A 22,948-nucleotide genomic window follows, 5' to 3' on the forward strand; every position below is an offset into this window, starting at 1 on the left:
CTCTGACAGTGGAGGCAGAACACAGCCACTGGGGTTGTAGCCATTGATAGCCACTGCATTAATCATTGGGTGTGTGCACTTCCTAACAGCCACCTGTCACCAGAAGCTATCAGTGCTCACTTCAGCAAGCTTTTGCAAGTGACCAAAACCCCAAGGGGTCTTCAGCTGTACAAAAGCTCAAATGGAATGGCCATCTTTAAGCTTTGTGGAACCGAAACGTATTATCTATACATCTATTTTTCTACTCTTTGTTTTTATCACCTTTCACCCAGATTTTTTTGGGGGCGGCAGGGGGCTGGATTTACTTTTTAGGGAGTACATTTACGTGCCTGCGCAATCCATTTTTGTTTTCAAGTGGTTCATCCTGCAGTTTTCCCAACCACGTGTTTTCCCACCATTCATATATATCTATATCTGTCTGTATCCACAAATATTCAAGCCCATTCTGCTTCCAGGTGTTGGAGGAACATCTGGATGAACACACTCGCAGATGTGCCCCACAGAAGCATTTTGCAAGAGCTATTTTTAGCCCCTCCAGTAGCAGCAAAAAGCGTCCCCAGTTGTCAGGAGGATTGCTCTCTGTGGCATCAATCTTACCCTGGTTTTAAGTGAGTGCTGTCACTTCCCATTTAGGGGGAGATATACGCATATCCTTCTGGAGATGGAGAAATTGATTTTGTTCTCTCTCTCTCTCTTTCTCTTTTTAAAGCATCGAGCTATTTTGCTGATTAGGAGTTTAATTCCGCTCCCCGCTCTGGTGGGCTGAATATCTTTTGGCTATCCAGGGAAAAAGATCGCACAGCATTTGGCAAAGAGACTTTAATGGCAGGAACAATGAATGCACTTAGCCTCTTCTCCACCGACTAGGCGCATGTCTAGAGCCCCACAGCTCAGAGATGAAGCGCAACATTTGTATGCATGCTGTACTTATTTCATCTGGGCCTACAAAGGAGTATAGGGAGCCACCTACTTTCAATCATACCATTGGTCCATCCATCTCAGTTCTGTCTACACTGGGGTGGGAATCCTCAGGGCTGGGAGCCAGATGTGGCCTTCCAAGCCTCATTGTCAGGCCCTGGGGACTTTCCGCATGTCATGCCCTTCCTTGGCCACACCCCTTCTCCCCAGGCCATGCCTCTCACTGTTCCCGCTACAGTGTTTTCAGCTGGCTTATCCTTGAGTACCTGGATGAAGAATAGGGAGGATTTGTGGGTAGAAACTACCCTAGTGTACACTAAGATCTCATTTTTCAGATTTCACTTTTGGATAAAATTGTTCATGAAGGCTGAGGAGCTTCTACATATTATATGCCAACATTTTCCTAATTTAGCCTGCTACCTGACATTGATCAGCGATGAATCATGTATCTGCTTAGGTAACACTCCTGGTGCAAAGCTTCATCTGTTAACGCAATTCCTCTCCAGTTACATGGACCTTAGAATGGGGTCGATTCAACTCAGTCCTAGGGCTGTATTAAATTAAGTTCTACTGACAGTAGACCCACTGATATTAATGAACCCATGTTAGTTATGCCCATTAATTTCAGTTCAACAGGCAGTGGAGGTATGTTCATTTGGGCGAAGGGGGCACTGCTCCACCAACTTCAGTCTGCCCTAAACCAGCTCCCACCTACTTGCCTTCTTTCTTAGATTCAGTCCAGGGGGCAGCACTGGCTCTCAGCTTCCTCCTCCTTGGTCTCAGTGTTGACCCTTGTTAAGAGAGGAGGATGGTGACAAAACTAGAATTAGTTGGCTCTGCCTGCCATTGGCTGTGACTCTGCCTGCCAGTGGCTCACTGGCTCCACCTACTGTTGGCCCTCCTGCCTTCCGTCCCACCAGCCCCCAGTAGGAACCAGCTACCACTCTCAATAGAACGAATGTTGGATACAAACCCATTTGTTTTATAGCAGATAATCTAGTCAGAGCCAAAATATGTATAAGACGATAGGGTGTGCATCCCAAAATAAGCTTTGGGCCACCACAGACAATGTATCCACAACTGTCCAGGAGAGTTGCCTACTTGCATGAAGAATGGTTTGATGTGCATGGCAAGATGCCATATACAACGTTGCGACAACCAAGGTGACGAAGACGGCTCTGAATCTGTCCTTGAAGTAGTAGAAAATGATGACAATTACTTTTACGAGGCGTTAAAACTTTGGAGGGAACCTTGTACCTAACTTTTTCTTCTTTGCGGATTTGTGAATGAAGGTATAGTAGCAACGCAGTAGCGTAATACTAAAAATATTCTTGAGGATGTATTGTTCTCTTTCACTTTCTTCTCTCTGATTTTTTTACTTCACATAAAATATATATTGCATTTGACAAGTTCTTTTGTCACTTTCTTGCTCGTATTGGATTACTATTTATTTCTGGCAATTATTATCATTATTTATACAGCTAAATAATTTTTTTTTGAGTGAAAGCAACTCAGAACTGACAGCCACCATGGCTAATAATTTTACTAGGTCATATTCTTTTTTTGGGGGGGAGTACTTAGTTTAATCCCTCAGGATGCTACCGTCCAACCTATTTTAAGACACACAAGTAATTGGGAGGAACCATGCTGGCAGATAAGAATGGGTGAGTATTGCTTTATACCAGCCCAGCAGAGAGATTATTGATCACTGATCAGTGTAAGATAGCAGACTAAATGAGGAAAGTTTTGGTATATAACATGCCAAAATGTTGGTATATAATTGGGTAAAAGCTGTGAAACCCCCATATGGATATTGTGTATTTTTGACTATTTGTTTACATGATTAAGGTATGTTTTTCGTTGAAAGCTAGTCAGGGTTGATAAATTACTATGGTCATGGGCTATATAAAAAAAAGGCTACCTTGTTTTTTCATTCCAGATGGTAACGACTGAGCCCTGTGGCTCCTAGTCTAATCGCCCCTGTTTTGCCCAGGGTATGTGTGTGCCTTTTAAAACCAGGAGAGAAAGGGGGAGCTAGTGAGGGGCTGGGGATAGAGGAACTTATGAGTGCAATCCCGAATGGTGTTAATTATTTGCACATAATTCTATGAGCTTTAGGAGGAAGAGAGGAAGAGTGTTAAAAGCTCATGAATAGTATATTTTTTTACTATACAAAAATGAACATCGTACATGAAATTATTTTTGCGGTTTTGAAGATTATGCCCCATTGCCCCCCCTCCGCTGTCTCTCGCTTTCTCCCTCCCTTCCTTCTCTCTCTCTCTCTCTCTCTCTCTCTCTCTCTCTCTCTCCCCAGAGGTTAGATCTGTGAAGGGCGGAGGATGCCAGTTCAGATAATAAATGTTGCTGAATGCATTGTGAGTTGCCGCTACCCTGAAATAACAACAGCTCAGATTCATCGTAAGATTAAAGCTTCTGAAGTTGATTTTATTTATTTATTTAAAGAAAGAAAGCAGTTGCAGTTGGTTTGCTAGCACAACACTCAAGAGCAATTGTGTGTGGGGAGATAAGCAGGGGCTGAACTGCGGTGATTCATGCAGCAATGCTAGGTGTAAGGACCCGTGTAACGTCTGAGGCCCTGCCTAATCAGAACAGACCCACTGAAATTAACGAGTGTGATTCACTTAGCTCCATTCATTTCAATGGGCCTAGTTTAAGTAGAGTCTTGGATACGACTCCGTTTTAATTTATGGGAGGGGTGACAGCATTATCAACTACTTTGCTTCCTACAGTCAGCAGGAAGGCCCTGTTGCTGGTGCCACTGCTGACTGATGCCTGGTGGTGTTGACCCATTACAGGGACTTATTGATGGTGGCTCCCTAGCTGCGGAATGCTCTCCTTGATGAGGTACAACTATTCCCCTCATTACTAACTTCCAGGAAGAAGTTAAAAACATTCCTGTTTACTTCCAGACATTTGATGGCTGAAATCTACTGCCGCTGGCCACCTTGAAATATTCAGGCATTAAGGTATGAGATTGTTAAAAAAGCTTTTATATTATTTATAATTTTATTGTTTTACCACATTGGTGTTTGCCTTCTTGGGCTCATGGGGGGGAGGACAGGGCACTCATTGGGGGGGGGCAGGGCAGAGGTGCCAACTTGAATAAACTTTTGGGGGACCCCGGTAAGCCCAACCCCACATAAACAATCACATGAAACACACACCATTTGAGTGGCAATGCCCATCAACTTTTGAGGGGCCCAGCCCCGTCAAATAATTTATTGGGGGCCCAAAGGGACCTCAGCCCCTAGGAGTTGGCTCCTACAGAAGATGGGGAGAGGGAGGAGGAAGAGGTGGGAGGAGAATAATTTGGATTTATCCATTTCAAGTGTCAAAATGTCTTGGACTAGTCCCGCAGATGTAGCTTGTGACAAAGGCATTTTCTTGATCTGCCCATCTTGCTGGCTATCCACTTGTAAGGGCCAAACTACATTTGTCATGTGGTCTACACTTCACCATCACCATAAAGAGAAAATGCATCACCAAAAAGAGAGAGGGGAAAACAAATGAAGAACTGGATTTGCATAAAATACTCCGATGGTAATTCATATATCTAAATGCAAATTTGGAAACACAGAAAATGGTCTAGCTCAGTTCCTGGTATCCACCCAGCTTATTACTGTCCACACAGACTGGCAGCAGCTTCTACAAAGTTTCAGACAAAGTGCCCTGCTGCTCCACTGCCCTTCCTGGAGATGCTGGGATTGAACCGCAGGTTCTTTTGCATGCAAAGCATGTGCAATACAGCATCCCCTGTATTGGCAGAGGAAAACATGCAGTCAGACAGAGAAAGCACACCTGGATAAGCTCCAGCTCTGGAGACTGGGCACACTGTTTCAGCACCTTCTCCACCCTAAGCAACCAGGTGTGTGGTCTACACAGAAGGCTCCCTGCAGAGCGAGTGCAATGGCGTGGCCTGGGATGTGGTGGTGGGGGGGAATGAAAGCTACCTTTCCCTAGGATTCTAGATTCAGGTAGGTAGCCGTGTTGGTCTGACGCAGTTGAAATAAATTAATAAAAAATTTGTCCAGTAGCACCTTAGAGACCAACTAAGTAGTTCTGGGTATAAGCTTTCATGTGCATGCAGGTATCTGAAGATGTGTGCATGCCCATGAAAGCTTATACCCAGAACTACTTACAGTGGTACCTCGCAAGACGAAAAACGCGCAAGACGAAAGAGTTTTCCGTTTTTTGAGTCGTTCCGCAAGACGAATTTCCCTATGGACTTGCTTCGCAAGACAAATCGTCTTGCGAGTTCTTGCGAGTTTGTTTCCTTTTTCTTAAAGCCGCTAAGCCGTTAATAGCCGCTAAGCCGCTAATAGCCGCTAATAGCCGTGCTTCACAAGACGAAAAAACCGCAAGACGAAGAGACTCGCGGAACGGATTAATTTCGTCTTGCGAGGCACCACTGTAGTTGGTCTCTAAGGTGATACTAGACAATTTTTTTTATTTATTTCCCTAGGATGCCTTTTGTTGCTCCAAGCAGAGAGCTAAGTCGATCACTTGGAAGCATAGGAGGGAGCTGCCTGGAGGGATTCTACCTGCATGCTTTCTTGCACCTGCCTAGCTCAGTGGTAGAGCATCAATCCCTGGCATGCCCAGGTAGACATACCCCTGCATGAAACCTTGGCGAGAACTTGCTAGTTCTTGTAGAGAGTCCTGAGCTGGGTGGGCCAATGGCTTGACAAGGCAGCTTCCTGTGTTCATTTGTTGCTCTCACCCACTCAGCACTGCCCAGTGTTGTTGGTGGGGAATTACCGTGGTTGCAAAAGGTAGGGAGTTGATTGACATTCCAGCAACACTGCACAGCAGGTGTGCTTGCTAAGTGAGATGCATTCTGCGACAGAAATGGGGGAAGGACACAGTCTGGGCCACAGCCAGTCATGATTTACTCCTCTACTAAATAAGCTCAAGCTTCAAGAACTGAAGCTCGGTAGCAGAGCATCTGCTTGACGTGCAAAAGGTCCCAGGTTGAATCCCTGGCACCCTCAGATAGTGCTGAGAATGCCCACTGCCTGAAAGCCTGGATGTAAGAGAATTCTGTTGGAAACGAGAGAGGAATTAGACACAATTTGGATGTTCGTCTAAGGTCAGGACCAGAAATCGCACAAGCAAATACAAGTGGTGTTTGCTGTTGCAGGGTTTTTTGTTTTTGTTTTAGTTTGCAAACATTATGTTCATGGCATTTCCCTTCCATCAAAATGCATTGAAATTAATGACCTAAGTGGGACAGCCGAACTGCAGTGGAACAGAAACAGAACTGATTGTGATGAACACAGGATGGGATGGAAATTGCTGCCTCCTGATGTCCCTAGCTGCCAGTCACTGCAGACAACACTGAGCTCAGCGGACCAAGTAGTCTGACTCAGAAAAGAGCAGCATCCTATGACTAATACAGTGGGAGAGGTGGGAGAGGGAAAGCCATGCATCTCCTAAATCTTTTTTGCACAACTCTCCACGCACAAGAGGAGAGGGCAAAGAGATTGCGACTCCTTGGTGACCAGCAACTAGCTCACCAGGCTAATACCAAAGCTCTTGTTTCAAGCCTAGGTTCCTGGTATACTACCAACATATATTTCTCAAACCATGTGGACTAGATCCTTAGATCGGCACGTATTCTCTCAGACCTTGCAGGCTGGATTCTTAGCAGCTTCATGTTTTCTCTCAGTCCTTGTGGACTAGATTCTCAGAATCTGCATGTTTTGTCTCACACCTTGTACAGTGGTACCTCAGGTTAAGTACTTAATTTGTTCCGGAGGTCCGTACTTAACCTGAAACTGTTCTTAACCTGAAGCACCACTTTAGCTAATGGGGCTTCCTGCTGCCGCCGTGCCACTGGAGCACGAAGTTCTTAACCTGAAGCACTATTTCTGGGTTAGCGGAGTCTGTAACCTGAAGCGTATGTAACCTGAAGAGTATGTAACCCGAGGTACCACTGTACACTCGATTCTTGGGAGCGGCACATTTTCTTTCAGACCATGAGGTCCAGATGCTTGGAAAGCCAGATTCTTCTAATCTTGTTAGGTTCCCCTGCTGCAGAACAGAAGGAGCCTCTTTGTCCAGGCTGGCTGTGCTGTGCTATGCCCCCCCCGGCCAATCCCTGTCCCCCACTTTGCTGCTGCGTCTGCAGGACTGGTAAGCTGAGGAAGAGGTTGGGCGAGCGAGTGGGTGGGTGGGTCGTTAGGCAGCCTGCAGCTTCAGCGTTTATTTGCGAGCTGTGAGATCACAGGTTAATGGACGGGAGGATAAATCCCGGTTGGTTCTTGTTTATCACCATACGAAAAAAAGCCCCACGCACACTGGCGACAGGTCCAGGACTTTAAAGAGTGGAAATAAAATGGGATCACTTCGGGTCAGGCATAAATAAAGGACCCATTAACATTGGCAGTGATGCCGCTGGGAGCGAGTGGCCTCAGGATGGGGCTTGTTTGTTTGCCTGACTCCTTCATTTCCTTGCAATTTTCTTCTGCTGGCTGGCTCGGCTTCCAGACTCCTGCCACCTTGGGCTTTGACTTTGTGAAATCTTGGCTCAGCGAGGCCTACGCTGCGTGGCATGGATGGGATACAGATGAGGGGGCTGTAGTGGCAGAGACCGGTAAAGGGCAGCCTTGCCTCTGGGGGGCACTGTGCTGCAGGTTAGAGCAGGCTTGGCCAGAGGGCCATTTCAACTCGAGAGGAGCCCCTCCCCACACTCTTGTATCTCTGCAGTGTTGGGAGTCCCTAGAAAGCCGCTCTTCCTTTAAACCAGTCTGCAAGTTCACGAAGAGAATTGCTAGCAGGCCAGGTAAATGAATGAATCAAATAACTGCAGGCTGCTGTGAACTCCAAATCGCCCACCCACAGAGAAGGATGCCTGCCGTCTCTCTGCGTGAGTAACTGCCCTGGACTTGCCTCTTTCCAAAGTCTCCTTTTGTGGGTGGGGTGGGGTAGAGGGAGGCAATTTTGCTGCACCTCTGCCTCATGCATGGTTGGATTAGTCCATGCCTGCAGCAAAATTCCCTGCCCCCAGAGGAGGCTGTTTGTTGCTTCTCTGCATGAGTGACTGTTCTCGGCTTGCCTCCATCCAATGAGCCTTCTTGGGAGCTGGGGGGAGGGGAGGACAGGGGAAGAATAATTCTACCATGCATCTGCATAGAGGGTGTCTCCACCATGTGATCACTTGAACTGGAGAATTAACAGAATGTACCAATCCTCAAGAAGGCTCATCGGGTGTGGGGGAGCCTTTGGCCCTCCAGTTGTTTGCTGAACTACAACTCCCATCACCCCTGGACATTGGCCATACTTGCTGGGGGTCATGGGTAAATGGTTATTCCCTTCTGAAGTGGCATAACTGCTGTAGTTAAAGCTAACTTCAACTTACCTGAGAGTAAGTTCCAATCAACTCAGTAGGACTCACACCTGAGTAGAAAGGCATAGGATTATCCCATAATTATCCCACATTTTTTATGGTGGCTGTGTTTTAAATATGTTTTCCCCCTGTTGCTTTATAATATTTCATGGCTACATTATTTGTGCTTCTGCTGGTGTCAAACTGTTTTCGAATTTATTTACTTGTTTGTTTATTAAGATGGTTAATTTCTTGTTTTAAGGCTGTGTACACACCACACAGAAATACTAGCTGCAGTGATCCCGGGCATGTCAGCTGCCAGGGCGCATAGCTGTCCTCCTCCTGAAAGTGCATCTCTCTCTCTGTGTGTCTGTCTGTGTACCATATGTGAGCAAAAACTAAGCCGACCTCAACCTGCACCAGGGGACACCTGCCTGCCTAACACCTGGAGAGCCGTGAGCATCTTGGAGAGCTATGTGCTGCCACTGGCCAAGCGTGACCTCCACTCCCCGCTTTACAGATAAATCCTGGGAGTTGCTGGCCCTCCCAGGTGCCATGTCAAAAGCCAAGCACAACCTGCTACTTGCATGGAGAGCAGCCTTTGCAGAAGAGCCCTGGGGAGTGCGGGCGGCTTCTTATTCAGAGCACATAGTATGCTGACAATGCCCACCATTTTGGAAAAGGGCAAAGGAAAGGACACATAAGTGGGGGGGGGTGGGGGGTGGGAGGGCCCTTACTCATCCAAATTCAGTGTGGTCCACAGGTTCCCCCCTCCCCCTTTGAATATTCTATAGCACAATGTCAAGCCAGACAAAATAACTTAGAACTTTCTCATTGGCAGAAAGACCCAGAGGGCAGGGGGAGCAATAGATGTTTTTTTCGGAACACCCAGTTTGCCTGCCTGCGTCATATCCCTTACAGCCCACTAGCCTTTGAATGGCCCTGTCTGGCCTCTCTACGCTCAGCTTTTAAAGAACATCTAGTCCAGGCTTTTATTTATTTTGCCAGCTCCCTGTATGTATGGTTTTATCAGATGCTGTTTTTGTTGCATGTTTGTTCAATTGTTTGATTGTAAACTGCCTTGTGAGGGCTCACTCTGAAAGGTGGGGTAGCACTCAGGATGTCTGGATTTGTTTTGGTTTCTCAGTGTTTTCCATTTCCCCAGCAATTTACAGATTGATTGTTTTTAAAAAACGATAATCATAAAACCATCAATATTTTATATGAAGTTTTGACTAATATGCACAATTTTGTAGGCAAATTATCCTACTATAATGCATTTTGGTATGTTATTTTAATCAGTGTGCGCATTTTGAACCACATTTCCCCCCAACATGTGCATTTTTGTGCATATTATTTGGTTAGAGAATTGCACTGCAAAATTCAGAAAAGTGAATGTGTGTTTTGGTTTGCATAACATTTTGAGAAGAACAAATTTGGCAGCTCCACATAAAAATGCAAACAAAATGGGATTTCTGTCCTCTCCCTAGGTAGCACAATATTAAACAACCAAATAAACAACACACCAAGAGTCAAAATTTATATTCTTTCCAAACACTTGTTTTGTTCTGCCTAGCCAGGTGAAAAAACACCTTTCTCTGCCTGAATCCCTGGAGAGCTGCTGCCAGTCAGAGTAGACCAACCTTTTCTGACCAAGGGGCACATTTTTAATTTTGAGAGAGTTTTAGGGATGCCAGTCACAAAATGGATGATGTGGAGGTGTGGCATAACACAACATGTTGTAGGACAACAACACATGGAGGAGCACCATGTTGGTTACCCCTTCTTGTACTGCTTGACTCCATCAGCTGTCACCAAAAGGTGGAGTGCCCCTGAAGACGGAGGTTCTATTTTGCCTCATTATGAGTGGTGATTCATAGACCTATTCTCCAAGTATTTGTTTTTCCTTTTTAAAAAAATAATAATTAAAAAGCTATCTCACCTGGTAATGAAATGCTGTAAGTTATGTACTGTGGAAGACATACTTATTTAACATTGTGCCGTTCTTGAACTTAAGATCACAACCTTCTGCTTTATACTATGTCCAGCTTCTTGTCTATCTAGTCCACCACTGACTGGCAGCAGCTCTCCAGGGATTCAGCCAGCTGGGCCTCTCATGTATTCTGAACAGCCACAGGCAGTACCCAACTCCCAGCACCCTGTGCTTCCTTCCCCCTCCCTTTCAAACCAGTAGAGATATTAATTTGAATGCTGTGAAGAAGAAAAAGGTATCAATTAGGAGACTCACCACCGCCTCCTCCCAGCAGGGAACTGTTAGCTACAAAGAAAACACAGAGAAAGATTATGTTATTAAATCGCTGCCTGCTCAGGAACCATTTCACTTTAGTTCATTCACAAAAAAGCAGGGGGAAGCATTACAATAGTAACTTATTTGGCTTTTTGGAAAGCTCCTTCTTCCCTCCAGCCCTTGTCCCAACCCTTGGAGTCCCCTCCACCCCCACTTTGCACCAAGCTGCTTCTCTTACCAGGCCCATCTCCCTGTGGGAACTCAGGTACCGAAAGTCAAAGCATCTTCATCCCTTTGTCTGAATCATAGGGTCATAGAGTTTGGATGGGACCACAAGGGTGATCTAGTCCAAGCCCCTGCAATACAGGAATATTTTCCTCAATGTGGGGATCAACCCCACGACCCTGAGCTCAAGAGTCTCATGCTCTACCAGCTGAGCTATTTGTGTAACCGCATTTCACTCTGTAATCTTCTCTGTGTCGAGTTTCTGACTGCAAAGTCACTTGGGACAGAGACCTGTCCTTCTGCGCTTGGTAAAAGGCCATGCCTGCTGATGGCTTTATATACAGATAGACCAGGGGGCGGGAACCTTTTGGCCTCACAGGCCTGGTCTTTATCTCCCCCACTCCTCTGGGCCATCTTTGACAGGTGGGCAATATGACAGCTATTGACATCAGGACCATAGTTGTGGACACTCTGGTGAGAAATGCTTAGAGCAGGGGTCAGCAACCTTTTTCAGCTGTGGGCCGGTCCACCGTCCCTCAGACCATGTGGTGGGCCGGACTATATTTTGATAAATAAATGAATGAATTCCTATGCCCCACAAATAACCCAAAGATGCATTTTAAATAAAAGGACACATTCTACTCATGTAAAAACCACGCCAATTCCCAGAACGTCCGTGGGCCGGATTAAGAAGGTGATTGGGCCGCATCTAGCCCACGGGCCTTAGGTTGCCTACCCCTGGCTTAGAGGAAAGGGATAGGTGAACCTTGAATTTCACTTTTTCTCAGTTTCTTATTTTTTCAGTCTGAAGTTCGGTTTTCCACATTTCCACATAAGCTTGCATTTTCCCCCAGAAAGCCCTTGTGTAAATTAAGCATCTTAGTGCAGAATTATCTTAATAGGTACATTTCCCAAATCAATTTCCTCATCTACAATGCATTTTTTCCTTTATTTTGCTTAATATATGCATTTTAATGTGCACTTTATGCATTCTTGTCCATTTTAATTGGCTAGAGAACTGCACTGCAAGATTTGTAGAAGTCTGGGTTTCAAAGGATGGCTGCATTTCAGTTCATTTACTGCTCCAGAAAGTGCAAGTTACCAAACCAAATTTCTCTTCGATTCCCAACAGGGCATGAAGGCAAAATCCCTCCCCGTGCTGGCTGCCCCACCCCCAGCATTCTGATCACCTCGTAATGGGAGGTTTGCAGCTGACGGCCTCTCCCTCCCTGAATCTCTTCAATCCATTTTGAAAATCATTCTAAGTTTAATTCATTGTTTTAACCACCTGCTTTTAATGTTGGTCTTATTGATTGCCCTTTTCGTGTTTGTTTTTTATTCTGACTTCATATTGTTTTTATTGTTTTCTTGGAGGGTAAGGCTGTCAATGCCAGTGTGATGTAGTGGTTCAGAATGGTAGACTCGTAATCTGGTGAACCGGGTTTGATTCCCCGCTCCTCTACATACAGCTGCTGGGTGACCTTGGGCTAGTCACACTTCTCTGAAGTCTCTCAGCCTCACTCACCTCACAGGGTGTTTGTTGTGGGGGAGGAAGGGAAAGGAGATTGTTAGCTGCTTTGAGACTCCTTAGGGTAGTGATAAAGCGGGATATCAAATCCAAACTCTTCTTCTTCTTATCCGCAATGGCTGTGTTCTACCTCCACTGTCAGAGGTTGCATGTGCCTCTGAATAACTGAGAATTACATGTGACTGTTGTGAGCTCCCCACAGGCACCTGGCTATACTGATTCTACCCCAAAAATATTCAGGGGGCCCAAAAGTGCTCAGCCGCCCCCAGGAGCTGGAGCTTCTGTCCAGCAGCAACCCCCTTCATTGTCTATCATGCTGTCCTCAGGACTTTGAGCCAATTGGCCAAAGGGTGCTATACAAATACACAAAATAAAGAAGTAAACAAGCAAAGAAACCAACACAGGCTAGCACCTATCACCACATCGTGGATATACTAATCTGCCAAATAAATAAAAGGTAGCAGCACATCTTGTGGAAGTGAGTTCCACATCCTACATCCCTGCTTACTTTTATACTCTAAACCTGATTCACTGGGAGACCCCTGGGTTGAAAGGGATCTGCTTGCATAAGCCTATGTTGAAGTTGGACACTACTTATTGGCTGTATCCAATGCTTCTCCTTCTCAGAGTAAGTCATGCCCATTAATTTCAATGGGTATCCTCTGAGTAGAACTAGCATTAGATACAGCCCTGTATTTCCCTGGGCTTTCGCTACTGGGGGCAACCTGTAGGATAAGCCGTGTTTATGCTTCAAATCAGCTTGTAGACAAAATCTCCTCACTGTTTTCCCCCTCACACCCCTGTCCCCAGTTACAGCTGGAAATAAATGCCGTTTCAGACTTCATTCATGCCCTAGCAGTTTGCTGAAGGTTTAGCACCTGTTACCGAGAAGTTACCTTGGCAACGGGAGCATCGCATACGATTGCTGTCACCTCGGAAACACCCAGTACAGAATAAGCCCCTGTTCCCAGGGAGCCTAGCCAGGAGATCCACGCCGCTGTGGTTGGAGCTGGGAGAAGTGAGGTGTGTAATGCGGGTTGGGAGGGGCACGCATGGAAACTTCAGGTCAGTCTCCCCACAGCGCAGTGTGTGTGTAAACAGCCAACGGGCTACATCTCATATGGAGAGAGGGGGTCTCAAAATAGCTAGGAAAGAAGCACATCAAGAGAATGCCAAGGAAAACTGCTTATCAGGTCTTTCAGAATTAGCCTTTTCTTGACACATATACCAGATTTGATTGGCTGCACATCTAACCCAGAGCTGCCTACAACACAGACTGGCAGCATCTCCTCAGGGTCACCTGCTTCCTGTTCCTTTCTCCTAGCTGGAGACAGCTGGAACCTGGCACCTTCTGAAGGCAAAACACATTCTCAACTACTCAGCTATGGGCTCCTTGGGAGCTGATCAGAAGACTCCCCAAGGAGACCATCAGGAGGGCTGAAAAGCCTTCTTAGAAAAGACAGCTCACGTGTACTCTGACTGCACTCCTCTTTATGAGAGGTGATCCCTGTTTTCTGGAACCTGTCCCTGGTGAATCACTGCTCAGGGCTTCTGGGAATACTCTTGTTAAATTTTTTCTCGCGACTGAGCGGCTGGTATGGTTATTCTTCAAGATTCAGCTCCCTCCCCAGGGTCTTTAGAAATCAAATCTCTCAGCTGGGCAAGGTGGGTAGTGCACCTTGCCTCTAGCGCAGATATGCACACAGCTCACGCATGAACGCTAAGTTGCCAGTGCTGCAACTGATGAGGTGTGATTTAGAACTCTGGAAAACCCATTGTGGAGAAATGGCAGCCCTGTTTGAGTGCGTCCGAGCAACATTTGTGGGTGGGAAGTGTATAGGGAGCAAAAGTGGTTGTGCGCGCTCCACCCCCCAAATGTCCCTGTTCTACATGTGTGGACGTGGCTGTTCTTGGTTGAGCACAAAGGTCTGAAGAGGTCTTTGGAGCACGTTTGGATGAAAGCGCATAGAAGTCTCTGCATGACTTGAAACTCTTAATATTCATTCATTCATTCAGTATGCTGCCCTATACCTGCAAATGTCAGGACAGTTCCCAACATAATATTACAACATTCCCAACTCCGGAGAGGCTTCTAGGAACACAGAAAGCAGAACATTGGGTTTTGCCTACACTCTTGGCAGAAGCTCTTCAGGATTTCAGACAGGGGTCTCTCCCAACCCTACCTGGAGATGCTCGGGATTGAACCTGGGACCTTCTGCATGCAAAGCAGAAGTAGCAGTAAGTAAGCCTCTCAGATGTTCTACAACCCAGCTACAGCCCTTCCCCACATTTCAATTGCATTTGGTTAGAACAGGAAACTTGGGGTGGAACATGCCAGATAGGGGTGTTGGGAGCAGTGCTTGCATGCATCACACCAGTTTTTTGTTTGTTTATTTTTTTGCAAATATATCCTTAACAAAAATATTTTAAAAATAACTTGACTTTTACATCAGAGGAGGACAGGCTGCGGTAGAGTAAATGAAGACCGCAGCTGGAGTAGAATTGCTGGCAATGCGTCATAGTGTGGGGAGGGAGGGAAGCAATCTTTTGTATGAGAATTGGGGTGTTGCAAGCACGTTTCACCAGCTTACACTGGGGATGGGGCTGAATGGCTTTTCCACCCACCACCAATCTTCTCTTGGAATTTGCAGTTGATGGGGGGGGGGCGGAATGTGTGTGTCCCAGGGTGTAGCTTCGGTTCATGAAAAGAAACAAATTCTTCAGAGTGGTTTGAAAGCTTTCCTCGCTTCTGCTCAAACACGTTGTGCAAGATTATTATTAAGAATTCAGGACCTACATAACCTGTTTGACCAAAAGCAACAAGGGCACGAAAACATTCTCTCTGAGCAGCAATGGCACTTTGAAATCATATTCGACTTTCTCCAGCCTGAGAGTATCCCATAGAAAATGTCCCAGCATCCTCTGGAGTACTGGATGTAGTTCAGGGCGACACATTGACAAACTGCATCTCATCCAGAGGAAAGCAGATAGGATGGTGAGCATCCTTGAAACCAAGTACTATACTAGCCTAATTCTATATCATTTCTGCATGTAGTTATTTGAAAGTCTGCTCAGAACCATAGCTCAATGGTTTTGCATCTGCCTTCCATGCAGCAGGTCCCATGTTCAATCACTGGCATTTCCAGAAGACAAGCTGATGGGGAAAGGATGAATTAAAGATAGGAATTTTCAATTTAAAAGAAGTCTGAAAACAACTGGACAAGAGAGCATGACCAGATTTTGTTTCATTTCATTTGCTTTTAAAACATACACACTGCATTTTCCAACGTGTGCTCAAAACAGCTTATTAACTAAGGGTGGGGAGGGCACGGGGGGGGGGGATGAAAACGGCAACAATAAAATCAATACAGTGGTACCTCGGGTTACATACTCTTCAGGTTACATACGCTTCAGGTTACAGACTCCAATAACCCAGAAATATTACCTCGGGTTAAGAACTTTGCTTCAGGATGAGAACAGGAATGGTGCTGTGGCAGCAGGAGGCCCCATTAGCTAAAGTGGTGCTTCAGGTTAAGAACAGTTTCAGGTTAAGAACGGACCTCCAGAACAAATTAAGTACTTAGTCCAAGGTACCACTGTATGCAAACGGCACATTGATTCCACTGGGGCATAAAAGCTGCATTCCATTTGCTGAGGAAATTTACATGCTTGTGCCCCTCACTTGGTGCATGCAACATCCAAGCGGTGCCTTAAAAAAAGATGTGACCTGCCACGGATCCAGCTCACAAGAAGAGAACGTCTGCCTGCCCCTGCAGGGCCCCTGAAAGGAAATGCTTTTTGATGGGAGCCAGTTCCCATTCCTGGCTGCTGCACTTTGAAGGATGAAAAACACGACAAGAAGTGACGAATGTGCACATTTGGGGCTGGCGTCCATGGTCATCATGGTTGGGCACTTGCCTATGCCCACAGCTTAGCAGAGAGCTATTGGACGGCCCTGCTTAATCCCGTTGACTGTAATTTAGCAGCGACTGAAGCAAGGCAAAGGGCTCCAATGCTGCATACAGAAGGTATGGCATCTCCAGGTAGGGCTGGGAAAGACTCTCTGTCTGAAAACCAGAGGAACCATCGTCAAGAGCCCATGCTATGTGGCTGCCTGTCAGTCACCTACAAGCTGCACTGAAGTCAGGACTTCAAACCACCTTGCAAAACACTGCTAAAACAAAAGCTCCCCTCCCCATGTTGTTCAAACAAGGGATTCCAATGAAAACCTTTTATTGAATCAGGGAGGAGTTGGAATGAATCTTTTTGAATTGAGGAGGATTATTTAACCTCTGCTGCTGGGAAGAGGTGCAGCAGCCAGTGCTTTTTATTCTAAAAAAAATGTTTAGGGGTACTCTCATTCTGACTCAAGAAAATCACCATTTTATAGTTCAAATCGGGGGAAATAAATACAGTAAATGGACAAAAGTACAAAGATTCACAAAATGTTTAGGGTACCCTGCGTCCCACCCAGAAAAAAAAGCACTGGGTACACCTAATGCAGGATGTAAGCTTGGCCTCTTGGCCTTCAGATGCTGCTGCTAGTGATGTCAGCCAATGGACAGGTAGATGTGGTTTGGGGAAAATGGCCTCATGGGTCAACGCGAATACTGGCCCATTGTCTCCCTACCCCCTTTTAAAATCCCCTTTAAAAAGAACTGGACTTCTTACAGTTTAGAAAGTGACTGGGAAATACACCGAAAAGTGAGGTGTATGAATGTTTAATGGGAAGACATGTAAACACCCTGTGAATCAAATCAAGATGGGTGCTCATTGTTTTATATATCCTCCTTGCAAGCGAATCAGAACAAATGCTCAGCAAAGACCAAATACAGTGGTACCTCGGGTTACAAACGTTTTGGGTTACAGACTCCGCTAACCTGGAAGTAGTACCTCGGGTTAAGAACTTTGCTTCAGGATGAGAACAGAAATTGTGCAGCGGCAGTAGCAGGAGGCCCCATTAGCTAAAGTGGTGCTTCAGGTTAAGAACGGTTTCAGGTTAAGAACAGACCTCCGGAACAAATTAAGTTCTTAACCAGAGGTACCACTGTATAACCTAACCTCAGTGAAAACCTTGTGCAAGCAAATCAGAATGAATAATCAGGATAAACAGGTCACCTTAGGGCGATCCCCTTTCTGCCTGTGTGGGCTTAACTGATTTTGTATTTACTGCACCCCAAAAGTAAAATATGGTGAGGCTGCAGCTTGGGGTGGGAAGAAACCCCTATTTTAGTTCTGCTAACTGAGTTGTCAGTCTCTCAGTCGAGCTGCCAGTGCCACACAAGTGGCCTCAACAACCATATTACACACACACACACACACACGCACACACACACCACTTTGTGAGGCCCACCCGCGCTGCCTCTCCCTGGGTCAGCATCTGACCCCTCCGTCAGGCATCCAGACAGCCCATCTCTCCACGGACGCCTGCGCTTCCACCAGCTCCTGTCAATCAACCCAGCAAACACTTAATCCACTGGCTCCCGAGTTGTGAAGCTAATTGAGGTTGTCAGTCTTTCCCCAGCTAGACCGCATCCAGGTGGACAGCGGCCCGGAAAAAAGCTTGTCGCTTTTCGAGGGGCGGAAGAGCACCTTCTGAAAGGGATTAATTTTTGCTGTGTTCGGTTTAGGTGAGCGTCACATGAAAAAGAATAAATAATTTCTCTCCTGAAGGCCGTTTCCCACCTCCCACCCCAACATATCACGAGGGCTGGCGCCAATAAGAGGAATCACCAGGCAGCTGCCAGGCTGCCGTTGCTGGTAACTACCCCGTGTTATGTCTCAGCTAGAGGATTCCTCCTCCAAGGATGACCTGGAGTCCCTGTGACTTAGGGAAGCCCAGAATGTGACTAGAACTGGGGACAAGGAAGAGCTGGGAATCTCAGACCACAACCCATTCACATTAATGGCTACGTAGTACTTAGGTCCATCAATTTTAGTGGGTCTTCTCTGAGTAAAAACTAGTTGGATGCAACCCCATGTATGCCACATAGAATCATAGAGCTGGAAGGGAGCCCCAGGGTCATACTGAGCTGCATACAGGAAAAGTGGGATATAAATGCAATAATAAATTCCTAAATCAAAGAGCAGCATTACATAACACAATACCCAATTCATTAAGGTTATAGGCTCCAAGGAGTAAATCATATTGAATTCAGTGCTGCTGTCTTCCGACTGCATATGTTTATATTTGAGCTTTAACCACATAAAAAATATAAAAAATTAGTCAGCTGAAATGCAATCTTCAGCTTTTCATTAGAAATCTTGCAAAAAAATGTTGCCGTTTAAACTGCTAGCGTGAAGTTGGAACCCCACTGAAGAACAGGAAAGTATCTAGCCTCAGCACTGGCTAGGACTGATGAGAGCAATGGTCCAAAACTTGGGGGGGGGGGAGCATCAGATTGGCAAAGGTTGCTCTATGCTACAATGTCACAAACAGGCAACCCCCAATTTGCACGGGGTGCACATTCTGGGTCAGCGTGTGCAACAGCAGAATGCACACAAGCCCACTCTACCCTCTTCCACCCAACCCTGCCCTATCCTGCCCCTTTTCGCAGCCCCTTCCAGGTCACTGTGATGCCCGGGTGCATGGTCATGCATCAATAAATCAATTGTTGTCTGTAGTCAAACCTGAAATACTTATTATAACCTCATTTACTTGCCAGAACGAGGAAGGTCCATTCCAGAAGACCACCTACTCTCCTGCAGTAACAGAGGCAGTATGCTACCAACTTGGATGGTTTCAAAGGGGTTAGACCAATTCATGGCAGATATGGCTATCAATGACTACTAGTCATGATGCATATATACTACCTCCGTATTAGAGCCAGTGGGTGTCTGAATTCCAGTTGTTGAGAGTCACAAGCAGGGAGAATTGGTGCTGTGCATAGGTCTAAAGGTTGGCCACTGGGAGAAGAGGATGCTGGACTAGATTCTACAATTTCAGACTTGATCAGGGCTTTCGATAAATCAAGGATTGTTTAAGAAAAAGCACAAAACCTTGAGAAGCTCTATACGTGCACGCAGAGCACTGTGTGTGTACAAACTTGCCATAGTCCACATGTTGAAGGGTATATTTATAAGCAGGGGCACATGTGCGTGTGTGAGTCAGGAACTGCCCGTGGGTTTATGCCAAGGTACAGCAGCCATGTGTGAGCTGGCCTGCTCCGTGTCTGCCCAGATCAAGGAAACCACCTGGGACAAACTGAAAGGAGATTTGCAGAAATACGGGGAGAGTAAATGGGATTGGACAGGCAGAACAGCAGAAGGCCGTGTGGTAGGCTCTTGGGAAGGGAGGCTACACAGATAGACAGATTAAATAGATAGGAAGAGATGGGGCTGACAATACAGGGAAGGGAGGGAAGGAGACTGGAGCCTACAGGGAGGAGTGAGGACCAGATGAATGGCTAGACCCAGGTAAAAATAGTTCTGTATACAGCAGTTCAAGGCAAGCACAGAAGTGGTTGTGATGCTCAGCTCCCTGGGAATCGCAGTGGTCATTCTTTCCTTTCCTTTCTACAAAGAAAGAAAATAATTTAAAGTTTCTAGCCCGTATCATTGCAGATGTATGCTGGAAAGTGTATATGACACGTTTGTGTGGAATCTCTGAGCTGAATACCTCCTCCTCCTGCTTCCCCCAAGCAGCAGAACTTGAAGAAAACTACTGTGCAAAAATAGATCAGAAGCACAAGCTGTACAAAAAAATAGGAAAGAAAACATTATTTTTACTTGTGACACACTTTGGTGTGACTTTGCCCAGCTTTCAGCGTGACGGATCCAAACTCCCAAATTGTACTATCCCTTTAGAAATTACATTTTTTTTTTAGTTTCTACAAATTCCTAGGCAGATTACATATAGATTATATTGTTGCTGTTGTTGTTTATACACATAACATTCACATCCATTATTCAACCCACTTTCTCCCCTGGCCCTGTCCACTCCTTGCATGTGGCCCTCAGAAGGTTTTCCTTGAAGATAATGCTGCCCTCAAGTTGAAAATGTTCCCCATGCCTGCCTTTTTAGGCCAGATTTGACCCATGGCTGCTCACCTGCTGACCCCCTAAGGATTCTCTTCCTCCCTTCCCAGCATGGAAATGTAGCAGATTATGGCTGAGGTGGTGAGAGCATGGGTCAGACAGAAATGTGCCATGGGCCACAACCAGCCTAGTGACTTGGAGTTCCACAGCCCTGTCCTATAAGATGGAAAAACTTCGCAGTAGTTGTCTGTACACTCACTAAGGATGGACAGACCTGTCACTATCTGTTCCTTTCCTTTTCTCATTTTTCCAACCTTAAGTTATGCTTGCCACATTTCCACATCAGTTTGCAATTTAAAAAAAAAAAATTATCACAAAATTCACCAGCATTTTACTGTGTGTTTCTCCTCCTAGGCACATTTCTGCAACCAATTTCCTGTAGTATGATACATCTGAGTGGCTTATTTTCACTGATACACACACACATTTTTATATACTCTTTCCTCCAATGTACACAGTTTTTTGGTTGGGGAGCTGCATTGCAAAATCCAGAGAGGTGTGAATTTCCAAGGATAGCTGTGTTTCGGTTCACCCGTTGCTTTGGAAAGTGAAAATTAAGACAGATTCACTTTGGAATGTAACCTGGAACAGATTTCTCCCCCGTTCCTTCATTCAGCCACATGGCAAGCCAACACAGAGTTGTGCACTATCAAGCTCTCGACTTTTTTGCCCCCCTCTGCACAAACCCAACTTCCTCCCCGCTCCATCTCTCTCTCTCTGCTCCCCCCCTTGACAGTCCTGCACTTGGGGAATAATTAATCTAGCAGCCTGAAAGCACGGGAGCTGCTTTTATTTGCCAGATTAATATGAGCAGCTAATTAAGACAGAATGTGCCGCTCCCAAACTGCAAAGAGGGAAGCGCAATGGGAGTGAGCGAGGGGGTTGCTGAACCAGCCACCCCTGGCAAAGGGCTACAGATAAATCACATATGCGGGCGGGCCCTCTTACCTTTGCGGTGGCTTTGGAGCAGCTCCCTTACACCCACCCCAAGCACTCTTGTTGATCGGTATAGTCCCACCCACCCACCTTCCTACCATTCTTTTTTGCTAATTAAGGACACTGTGGTTCAGCTGGCAACAGGTGGGAAAGGCATCTGTGCCCAGCAGGCCTGGTGCTGGCTCAGAGGTTTTGAAGATGCCATGACCCCAGCCCCGGTTTGGGGCACTAGGCGCCTTTCAACACAGATCAGGAAAAGCTAGGTTTCCTCCCACAAGCTGGTGTTGCTTACTTCCCCACCTCCTTGCCAGAAAAGACATCTGTGGCTGCAACAACCCATAGCCCTGGGGACTGGAAAGCAGAAGGGACGTACATGCTAGCCTTAATCGTCGGCTGTGGGGCCAGGGCCACTGAGAAGCTGTGTCCCCAGCGCCCCAGGAGGAACATCATGGCAGGAAGGGAAGCCCACCCTGGTGCCAACCAGCAGTCAGAGAAGGAGCAGCTGCAGGGAGCTGGCGCCCCATCCCCAAACACCACCAGAAACCACTGCCTGTTTCCCTGTCACTGCAGAACTAAAGGACTCTGGCCCCGTCCGTTAGCCAGGGATGACGACAATGAAAACATCTCGCCTTTCCTTCAAGGAGCTGAAGGTGGCACACATACTTCTCCCCCTCCCCATTTGATTCATAATCTTGTGAGGTAGGTTAGGCTGAGAGGCAGTGGCTGGTTTAAGGTCACCCAGTGAGCTTCTCGGCTGAGTGGAAATTTGAATCCTGGCCTCCCATCTGTATTATTGCAACCATTTGCTTGTAAACTGCCTTGAGACTCATTTGATTGAAAGGCAGGGATAAAGTGAGGGATAACGTTCACTTGCCCCAAAGCTCATAGGAGGATGAGTGGGAAATCAATGCAATAATTTTGCTTCTGTCGAAGGGCTGACCCTACTCCTGCTCCCTAGCTGTCAGATGGCTTGGATTGCTTATTACATCAGTATTCCACATGCTTGTTGAGCAGCTCAAGGAGTGCGCATGGTTCTCCTCCCTCTATTTCAGCTTCACAACAACCCTTTGAGATAGGTTAGGCTGAGAGGTAATGACCGGCCCAAGCAGTCACCTAGTTAGTGCACTTCACAGCCAAGAGGAGATTTGAATCTGGGTCTTCCTGGCCTTAGTCTACGCTGGCCACTATACATCACTGCCTTACTTGGGCTGCAATCCTGCCCACACTCTCTCTTCCCCTTTCCCCCTTTTTATATTTTCACAACAACCCTGAGAGGTAGGTAAGTTGCGATGTATCCATAGGCCCAAAGTTATCCTGTGGGCTTCATGTCTGTATGGGGATTTGAAAGCTGAGTCTCTTCAGCCCTAGTCTGCGACTCTAACCCAACGCCTCCAGATATTGTTGCACTGCAGTTCCCATCAGCCCTAGCCAAGCATGCCCAACAGCCAGGAATGATGGGAGTTGTAGTTCAATGGCATTGTTGGACACCAATTCCCATAAGCCCCAACCAGCATGCTCAAAGTCAAGGAATTATGGGAGTTGTAGTCCAGCAAACATCTGGAAGGACACAGATTTTCCATTCCTGCTTTAAGAGCATGACCACTGCCCTATGAAGTCACACTAGAAGCCGTCTCCAGCAATGGCTACTCAGGTGGCTCTGAATTATCCCCTCCCCACAACCACCAAATAACATGTTCCTATGAGCTCC

At 46.3% G+C, this 22,948-nt stretch overlaps 1 protein-coding gene across 3 annotated transcripts in view; it reads right to left on the bottom strand.

The window, feature by feature from the left end:
* MACROD1 (mono-ADP ribosylhydrolase 1) overlaps nucleotides 1–22,948 on the bottom strand; it is a 315,061-nt gene that overhangs the window by 73,540 nt on the left and 218,573 nt on the right. For 2 of the 3 annotated variants that reach the window (XM_081174241.1, XM_081174242.1), the window contains exon 4: nucleotides 10,515–10,544. The exons of the other annotated variant lie outside the window; for it this stretch is intronic. In XM_081174241.1, the coding sequence (XP_081030367.1) occupies nucleotides 10,515–10,544 (30 nt within the window). The remainder of the gene's footprint in view (nucleotides 1–10,514; nucleotides 10,545–22,948) is intronic. 3 annotated transcript variants of the gene reach the window in all.

The sequence above is a fragment of the Podarcis bocagei genome, assembly GCF_964188305.1.
Source record: "Podarcis bocagei genome assembly, chromosome: 16".
NCBI lineage: Eukaryota > Metazoa > Chordata > Lepidosauria > Squamata > Lacertidae > Podarcis > Podarcis bocagei.